The sequence below is a fragment of the Scylla paramamosain genome, chromosome 12, assembly GCF_035594125.1.
Source record: "Scylla paramamosain isolate STU-SP2022 chromosome 12, ASM3559412v1, whole genome shotgun sequence".
NCBI classification, from domain to species: Eukaryota; Metazoa; Arthropoda; class Malacostraca; order Decapoda; family Portunidae; genus Scylla; species Scylla paramamosain.
This window is the reverse complement of record NC_087162.1, coordinates 15,382,948-15,392,947: the sequence shown is the minus strand read 5'-3', so window position 1 is coordinate 15,392,947 and position 10,000 is coordinate 15,382,948. Positions and strand designations below refer to the sequence as shown.

Here is a 10,000-nt window from a genome sequence, read left to right as displayed (position 1 = left end):
ATACACTTTGCTCCACAATATAATTCCATGGTACTCACCGCGCAGTTCTTGGGTTTGTTCCTCTTCCAGTGCATCTTGTTGGCCTTGGTGACGGCTGAGGGCTGCAGCGTGGCATGGCGGGGAATGCGAGGGTTGAGCGCCAGCACATTCTGAGAACAAAACGAACACGTATGTAGACACAAATCTATTAAATCTAACTCCATTTGCACAAGGGCAAGCCACTTAAGAGTTAAAAAGCAAATCTACTTTCGCCGTTTCCCTAGCTAGAGTGAGGAGTTGGCGCCATGTACGAGTCTCCTCCAGTTTCTTCTGTACATTGCATCTTCCTCTGTGACTCCCATCCTTAGCAGTTTTACCGCAATTTCATCCCTCCATGTCACTCTCTGCAACGCAAATAAAATCCAACTAACTAGAGGCACTGCTCCTAGCGGGGTGAAGTTTTCAGAAGATTCAGTCATGGCTGTACATAACTGAATTGCAGAGAGAGGTCAGGAAGGCTGATTGATTTAAAACACTACGCCATAAGGATCCAGGGATGCCAAGTGTGGGAGAGAGAGGTCTTTATTTCACTGTCTCTTTATATACACGCTCCTACACGAGGTAAGGATGGACAGGTAAATAGGAATAAAGGAAAGTACTATTTGGAAAAGTTTAATTTTGTATAAGAAATGCATAAAAAAAAAAAATTGGTGAACTATTTTGACAGCATAGAAAATTTGTTAATCTTCATGTTAAACAAAAAAAAAAAAAAAAAGTTTTGCTTCTTCATCGTTTAAGTTTACATATCTTAGGTTAAGGTTTTCTCAACATTACGTGAGTCATACATAAGTAGCTCGAATAAAACTAAAGTATTTCCTGCGCCACTCATTACAGCCACTCAGGTGTTTGTTGTATCACTTCCTGAGAGTACGTAGCCTGCTTAAGTCACTGAGGAATGGGAGGCAGGAAGAGCTTTATTTTTCTACTACAACGAGTAGTAGTAGTAGTAGTAGTAGTAGTAGTAGTAGTAGTAGTAGTAGTAGTAGTAGTAGCAGTAGCAGCAGCAGCAGCAGCAGCAGCAGCAGCAGCAGCAGCAGCAGCAGCAGCAGTAGTAGTAGTAGTAGTAGTAGTAGTAGTAGTAGTAGTAGTAGTAGTAGCAGTAGCAGTAGCAGTAGCAGTAGTAGTAGTAGCAGTAATAACAGTAGTAGTAGTAGTAGTAGTAGTAGTAGTAGTAGTAGTAGTAGTAGTAGCAGTAGTAGTAGTAGTAGTAGTAGTAGTAGTAGTAGTAGTAGCAGTAGTAGTAGTAGTAGTAGTAATAACAATAACAATAATAATAATAATAATAATAACAATAATAATAATATTAATAATAATAATAATAATAATAATAATAATAATAATAATAATAATAATAATGAGAAGAAGAAGAAGAAGAAGAAAAGAACGACGGCAACAACAACAATAATGATAATAAAACTACACAACTACACCACAACAACACCACAGCCTGCATGAAGCTGGGCATTGAAGGGTTTCGTGACTCGCACGTAACACAACCTGGCCCCAACATCTATAAAGCAGCCCCAGCCCTGTACTGCGTCTTCGCGTCCCCGCCACACCGATCAGCCTCTACTAGAATACCCGTAACTGGCAACTCTACGCATCCTGACCTCATTCCTTCGGTTCTGATCATTCTGCCCACTACAATGGGCTGTCATTCATAATTGTACTCTCTCTCTCTCTCTCTCTCTCTCTCTCTCTCTCTCTCTCTCTCTCTCTCTCTCGCGATCGTGGTGACCTATTCATGAGTGTGGCCAGTCAGCGGCGATCTTTCTCTTACCTTCTCTCCTTCACTTACACCACACACTCTACCATTGTCGTTTGTACTCATTACTAAGCTCAAGAGAAATACAATTCATACATGGAAACGTGGACAGATTCCATGATACTTTATTTCATTCACATGTCACCACTACCTCATTTTCTACATATACCTAGAGTTGAATTTTTCCCTCAGACTTTTGCTGACAACTCCACACTGGATGATGCTAGGCTTGTTCCTCCCTCTGATTATATCATGTCTATTATTGAAATCCTTTGTAATATTTTCTCTCTGACCTTGATCCTCGGAAGACTAATGGAGGCATTCCTGAAGTTTTCTGTAACTGTGCTTCCGTGTTCCCTCCTTGCATGATCAATTTTTCTGTCAACAGCGATCTTTTCTTCTTGCATACATTAACGAGTTCCTAAGAAAGGTGGTAACCATTCCAATTCTTCAAACTACCGGGCTGTAGCTGTCATTTCCTGTCTTTTTAAAGGTACTGAATCTTTCCTCAATAGGAAGATTCTTGTTAAGCACCTATGAGTATACTATCTTTCGTCAGTATGGATTCCATAAAAAACTATTTGCTGGCGATCTAACTTTCCTTAATGAATCTTTGCCTGTTCCTTTCTTCCTCCCACCTACAAATTCCACACAGAAGCCATACCACTTCTTGTATGGAACAGAAATTCCATATACGAAATCAATTCATACAAGCCTACTAAATAAGGTAAAGTCAATATCTTTTACCTTCATGAAATTCCCTCCTTGCACTGACTGCTTTGTCTCAATCAGTGCTGCATCTCTTGTAATTTTCTTCCATGGTTACTGTTTTCAGCTTTTAAACTGCTTGCCTCATCCCTTTCCGCTGCCTCGCTGCACGTTTTACTCTCTCATCCTCATTCTGTCCACCTTACCAGTGCAAAGCTAACCATTGCCTTCTTTCATTCATCCCTTTCATAAGTACACTATGAAACCCTCTACCTGTTTGTTTTACCTCCTGACGACCGCATCGAAAGAGAATTAGGATACCACCATTTTTTATTTCTTAACCATTTTCTTTCTCTCTCTCTCTCTCTCTCTCTCTCTCTCTCTCTCTCTCTCTCTCTCTCTCTCTCTCTCTCTCTCTCTCTCTCTCTGCCCTTTTCGTGTAACCTTGGCCAATCTCCTCCACACACACACACACACACACACACACGAAGTACAGTTTTCCTCACAGAAGTGTGAGGTTTTAAGACCAAACTAGATAGATATAGAGGCGGGATACTATGAGATTACTCCCCTCCCGTAAACCACAATTAAGTAAATACAACTAGATAAATACACACACACACACACACACACACACATGCCCTTTTCGTGTGCCCTTGGCCAATCTCCTACACACACACACACACACACACACACACACACACACACACACACACACACACACACACACACACACACACGTAAAAAAAAAAAAAAAAAAAAAAAAAAAAACGCGTGGAGACAGTAAGGCCACGCATGACCATGCACAAATCCGTCTCCTAAACTGTAGACTGCAAGTGTCGCATGCAGTGTTCTTTTGTGATGTTTTATTCACTATCTTCGGTACATTCAGACATTTAAAGCCTGCTGCTCACAGCGGCACAACCTTGATGTGAATGGCCATGAGCTTGTCTAAAACCGTTTGCATGTGTTTCATGGCCAGTGTTGTCATGTCCCTGGGAAGGGTTTGTATTTAGCAGTGCTCAGAACTATATGATTCACTGTATCTCTGCAGCCTTCAGATAACTAGTTGTCAATGTCAGATATATTACCATCCACCATAACTGCACTACACGTCGGTCATCTCTGAGACCTTTGAAGATAGATCAAAGAAACCTGATAGTAGTAGTAGTAGTAGTAGTAGTAGTAGTAGTAGTAGTAGTAGTAGTAGAAGTAGCAGTAGTAGTAGTGGGGGTATGTAATAGTAATAGCAGTACCACTACAACAACAAACAAACAAACAACAATAACAGCAGCAACGACAACAATGACACCACCACCACTAAGTAAGAGTACATGATCATGTTTGCGTCGTGTGAGATTAACCTTGGTCACTGCCCACAAATTCTTCCTTGCCACGGCTGCCTCAATGTCTAAAGAAAGGCGTAGAATCTCCAAGACCTAGACCAAGAAGAGTTAGAAGCGAAGGGTTTGGTAACACAGTATGACTTATGTACTGAACAGATTAGATTATCTGATAACGATGAAGTGACACTCGAGGACGTGAAGCACTGATCTAACTAGGAGTGTGTGTGTGTGTGTGTGTGTGTGTGGTCATATGGTTATCTAATGTATTATGTGATTCCTAGCTGTAGTCAAGAAAATATCTATCCATCTATCTATTAATCTGTATCTTTCATAACAAACGTCTTTCTAATGGTTGTATGATGCAGTTATCGAAAGCTTCATTTTCATCTCATACTCTGGTTGTATACAGACACGACAACATGGCTTTATAATGTTTTCCTGGACTTTTGTTTTGGTGATGGAGATTTGAAAACTCGATTGCTGAAGTTGAACAGTGGCGTGTGAGTCCACATCTGTTCCACTTCATGATCTGATGCGTTGGAATTGTGTTGTTTGATCGTGTTCGATATTCTAATCATATTGTGATCATACTGGGTGCAAATCAGCTTTCGTATATAATGTGTTCTTTTCCGACCAGTATTCAAATGAACGGTGGGGAGGAGCCTTCCAATGTTTTTTTTTTATTTATTTTTTTTATTTAAGTTTTCACGTATCAAGGAGAAAGAACATGGAGGAAAAAAAAAAAAAAAAATGGCCGGATGGGGTGGGAGGGAAACAGGCCGTTCAATTTGCCGTTCTCATAATAAAAGTATGGCTAGTTTATTTTCAGATATGTATTGATACTTCTCTTAAAAATAAAAATAAAAAAGTTCAAGTCGATGGGCATCATGGGTGTGGGACTGAGAATAGAGAGATGTGCTGATAGGTCGAGAGAGGAGGGGAGAAGGACGTAGCTGGCAAGGATTACGTGCAGGGTGGTGTAATCAGATAGCCTACGCAGGATCTCAAGATGCGTTATTACATAAAGTCCTCTGTAATATGTGCTATATAAGTGATGGGAAAAAAAGTTACGGTGAGAGAGAGAGAGAGAGAGAGAGAGAGAGAGAGAGAGAGAGAGAGAGAGAGAGAGAGAGAGAGAGAGAGAGAGAGAGAGAGAGAGAGAGAGAGAGAGAGAGAGAGAGAGAGAGAGAGAGAGAGAGAGAGAGAGAGAGAGAGAGAGAGAGAGAGAGTTTGTTTGTGAATTAATCTTGAATATTTCTAAATAATTCTAGACTATTTCTGAGCATTATTAAGAGCGATATGTAATTTCCGGACATGTCGATAATTTGGCGGATGTGAACAGAGCGCCGCCTTCCCTAAAGGGCCAACATACCGCTTGTCTTCTCAAAATGGTTGCACAGGACGACAGCCGGTTCAAGAGTGAAAGAAATTAGTGCAGCTATGAAACGTTACTCCTTGTAGACCTCACAGAGGAAAGAAAACACATAACAAAGGATAAAAATTGATTCGGGGGTGACCTCCAAGTGAAAAAGACTGTATGGGCAGACACTGTTGCCCAACTGAATTAAGCATGCAAACATACATATAATTTGCATAATACATCTCTCTCTCTCTCTCTCTCTCTCTCTCTCTCTCTCTCTCTCTCTCTCTCTCTCTCTCTCTCTCTCTCTCTCTCTCTCTCTCTCTCTCTCTCATACAATATATATATATATATATATATATATATATATATATATATATATATATATATATATATATATATATATATATATATATATATATATATATATATATATATATATATATATATATATATATATATGGATGTCGCGTTTATGTGCGCAACGACTTAACCTGCTCTCGTGCCCATGCTCTTGAATCTTCCGAGTTTTCCACCATCTGGCTACGACTACAGAGTCACTCTCAAACTAAATTTATCTGTGCTGTATACCTCTCACCTAACTCCTCTGACTATAAGAAATTCTTTGACTACTTAACTTTTAAAGTGGAGCACATTCTGACCCTCTTCCCTTTTGCAGAGATCTCCATTCTTGGAGACTTGAATGTTCATCACCAGCTTTGGCTTTCCTCTCCCTTCACTGACCATCCTGGTGAACTAGCCTTTAACTTTGCAATCTTCCGGGTGCAACACCCTACTCGTATTCCTGACCGTCTTGGAGATACACCCAACATTCTTGACTTTTTCCTGACCTCTAATCCTTCTGCTTATGCTGTCACCCTTTCTTCTCCGTTGGGCTCCTCCGATCACAATCTCATATCTGTATCTTGCCCTATTGCTCCAATCCCTCCTCAGGATTCCCCTAAGCGGAGGTGCCTCTGGCGTTTTGCCTCTGCTAATTGGGGGGGACCTGAGGAGGTATTTTACTGATTTTCCTTGGAATGACTACTGCCTCCGTGTCAAAGACCCGTCTTTGTGTGCCGAACGCATAACAGAGGTGATAGAGTTTGGCATGGAGGCGTACATTCCTCACTCTTTTTCTCGACCTAAACCTTCCAAACCTTGGTTTAACAAAGCTTGTCTTCGTGCTATACATGATAGAGAGGTGGCCCACAAAAGGTACTTAAGCCTTCCATCACCAGAATCTCATGCACTTTATATTTCTGCCCTTATAACTTATGGCTTATGGACTTGATGGGGTCCCCCCTATTGTTCTCCGAAACTGTGCCTCCGTGCTTGCACCTTGCCTAGTCAAACTCTTTAAACTCTGTCTGTCAGTATTTACCTTTCCTTCTTGCTGGAAGTTTACCTACATTCAGCCTGTTCCTAAAAACTACCGTTCTATTGCTTTGATCTCCTGCCTATCTAAAGTTTTTGAATCTATCCTCAACAGGAGGAGGCAGGGAGGAGGCAGTAGACACCTGCCGAAACAATAATTAGTCCCAGTGAGGTCTAAAGCACTGTTCAGGGGGTGCTGTGAACTTATCATTAAACCCAGCTGTGACCTCACTGAACGTTTCCCTTTGTGTCTCACAACACAAGGGGGCAGTCACAGCCTGCCCTCTAAAGACAACTCTCTTCCTCCACACAAAACTACAAGCACCTAATAACACACACACCCTTCACTCAAAAATTTTAAAATCATCATGGCAACTCCTACACCAGCCTCGGAGTGCCCATCTGGGGAGGGGACCATAAATGTCCCCAGGTCGGACTGCCTTTCTGTCGACGACCCTAAGTGTCTTGACACCCCCCTCAACTTTTTCTTCATTAACTTCTGCAACATTCGCGGTCTAAGATCTAATTTTCAATCTGTAGAACACCACCTCTCCTCTTCTAAACCTCATCTCCTTTTCTTCACTGAAACTCAGGTGTCTGAGGCAACTGACAGTAGCTCTTTTTCTGTTCCCTCCTACTTTCTCTATCCTCATTTTCGATCCAAAGCTGGATGTTGCGCTTATGTGCGCAATGACTTAACCTGCTCTCGTGTCCACGCTCTTGAATCTTCCGAGTTTTCCACCATCTGGCTACGACTACAGAGTCACTCTCAAACTAAATTTATCACCTAACTCCTCTGACTATAAGGAATTCTTTGGCTACTTAACTTCCAAAGTGGAGCACATTCTGACCCTCTTCCCTTTTGCAGAGATCTCCATTCTTGGAGACTTCAATGTTCACCACCAGCTTTGGGTTTCCTCTCCGTTCACTGACCATCCTGGTGAACTAGCCTACAACTTTGCTATCCTCCACGACCTAGAGCAATTGGTGCAACACCCTACTCGTATTCTTGACCGTCTTGGAAATACGCCCAACATTCTTGACCTTTTCCTGACCTCTAATCCTCCTGCTTATGCTGTCACCCTTTCTTCTCCGTTGGGCTCCTCCGATCACAATTTCATATCTGTATCTTGTCCTATCACTCCAATCCCTCCTCAGGATCCCCGTAAGCTATGGTGCCTCTGGCGTTTTGCCTATGCTAGTTGGGGGGACCTGAGGACGTATTTTGCTGATTTTCCTTGGAATGACTATTGCCTCTGTGACGATTCTGGGCTTGTTCCTCTCTCTCCTCCACCCTCTGACTACTTCATGCCACCTATTAAAATTCTTCGTAATGATGTTTTCCATGCCCTTGCTGGCCTAAACTCTCGGAAGGCTTATGGACCTGATGGGGTCCCTCCTATTGTTCTCCGAAACTGTGCCTCCGTGCTTGCACCTTGCCTAGTCAAACTCTTTCACCTCTGTCTGTCAACATCTACCTTTCCTTCTTGCTGGAAGTTTGCCAACATTCAACCTGTTCCTAAAAAGGGTGACCGTTCTAATCCCTCAAACTACCGTCCTATTGCTTTAATTTCCTGCCTATCTAAAGTTTTTGAATCTATCCTCAACAGGAAGATTCTTAAACATCTATCACTTCACAACCTTCTATCTGATCACCAGTACAGGTTCCGTCAAGACCGCTCTACTGGTGATCTTCTGGCTTTCCTTACTGAGTCTTGGTCATCCTCTTTTAGAGATTTTGGTGAAACTTTTGCTGTTGCCTTGGACATATCAAAAGCTTTTGATAGAGTCTGGCACAAAGCTTTGATTTCCAAACTACCCTCCTATGGCTTCTATCCTTCTCTCTGTAACTTCATCTCAAGTTTCCTTTCTGACCATTCTATTGCTGCTGTGGTAGACGGTCACTGTTCTTCTAAATCTATTAATAGTGGTGTTCCTCAGGGTTCTGTCCTGTCACCCACTCTCTTCTTATTATTCATTAATGATCTTCTAAACCAAACTTCTTGTCCTATCCACTCCTACGCTGATGATACCACCCTGCACTTTTCCAAGTCTTTCCATAGACGTCCAACCCTTCAGGAGGTAAATATTTCACGCAGGGAAGCCACAGAACGCTTGACTTTTGATCTTTCTAAAATTTCTGATTGGGGCAGAGCAAACTTGGTATTATTCAATGCCTTAAAAACTCAATTCCTCCATCTATCAACTCGACACAACCTTTCAGACAACTATCCCTTCTTCTTCAATGATACTCAACTGTCCCCCTCTTCTACACTGAACATCCTCGGTCTGTCCTTTACTTATAATCTGAACTAGAAACTTCACATCTCATCTCTAGCTAAAACAGCTTTTATGAAGTTAGGCGTTCTGAGACGTCTCCGCCAGTTTTTCTCATTCCCCCCAGCTGCTAACTCTGTCCTTGTATGGAGTATGCTTCACATGTCTGGGGGGTTCCACTCATACTGCTCTTCTAGACAGGGTGGAATCAAAAGCTTTTTGTCTCATCAACTCCTCTCCTCTAACTGACTGTCTTCATCTTCTCTCTCTCACCGCCGGAATGTTGCATATCTAGCTGTCTTCTACCGCTATTTTCATGCTAACTGCTCTTCTGATCTTGCTAACTGCTTGCCTCCCCTCCTCCCGCGGCCTCGCTGCACAAGACTTTCTTCTTTCTCTCAGCCCTATTCTGTCCACCTCTCTAATGCAAGAGTTAACCAGTATTCTCAATCATTCATCCCTTTCTCTGGTAAACTCTGAAACTCTCTGCCTGCTTCTGCATTTCCACCTTCCTATGACTTGAATTCCTACAAGAGGGAGGTTTCAAGACACTTATTCATCAATTTGACTACTGCTTTGGACCTTTTATGGAACTGGCATTTCAGTGGGCATATTTTTTTATTGGATTTTTGTTGCCCTTGGCCAGTGTCCTTCCTACATAAAAAAAAAAAGGGAAGATTCTTAAACATCTATCACTTCACAACTTTCTATCTGATCGCCAGTATGGGTTCCGTCATTGCCGCTCTACTGGTGATCTTCTGGCATTCCTTACTGAGTCTTGGTCATTCTCTTTTAGAGATTTTGGTGAAACTTTTGCTGTTGCCTTGGACATATCAAAAGCTTTTGATAGAGTCTGGCATAAAGCTTTGATTTCCAAACTAACCTCCTACAGCTTCTATCCTTCTCTCTGTAACTTCATCTCAAGTTTCCTTTCTGACCGTTCTATTGCTGCTGTGGTAGACGGTCACTGTTCTTCTCTTAAATCTATTAACATTGATGTTCCTAAGGATTCTATCCTGTCACCGACTCCCTTCTTATTATTAATCAATGACCTTCTAAACCAAACTTCTTGTCCTATCCAATCCTGCGCTGATGATACCACCCTGCACTTTTCCACGTCTTTTCATA

General features: G+C 41.9%; 1 protein-coding gene across 1 annotated transcript in view; it reads right to left on the bottom strand.

The window, feature by feature from the left end:
• LOC135105734 (dihydropyrimidine dehydrogenase [NADP(+)]-like) overlaps window positions 1–10,000 on the bottom strand; it is a 31,679-nt gene that overhangs the window by 19,825 nt on the left and 1,854 nt on the right. The window contains exon 2 of the mRNA XM_064014176.1: window positions 39–149. Coding sequence (XP_063870246.1) covers window positions 39–149 — 111 coding nt within the window. The remainder of the gene's footprint in view (window positions 1–38; window positions 150–10,000) is intronic.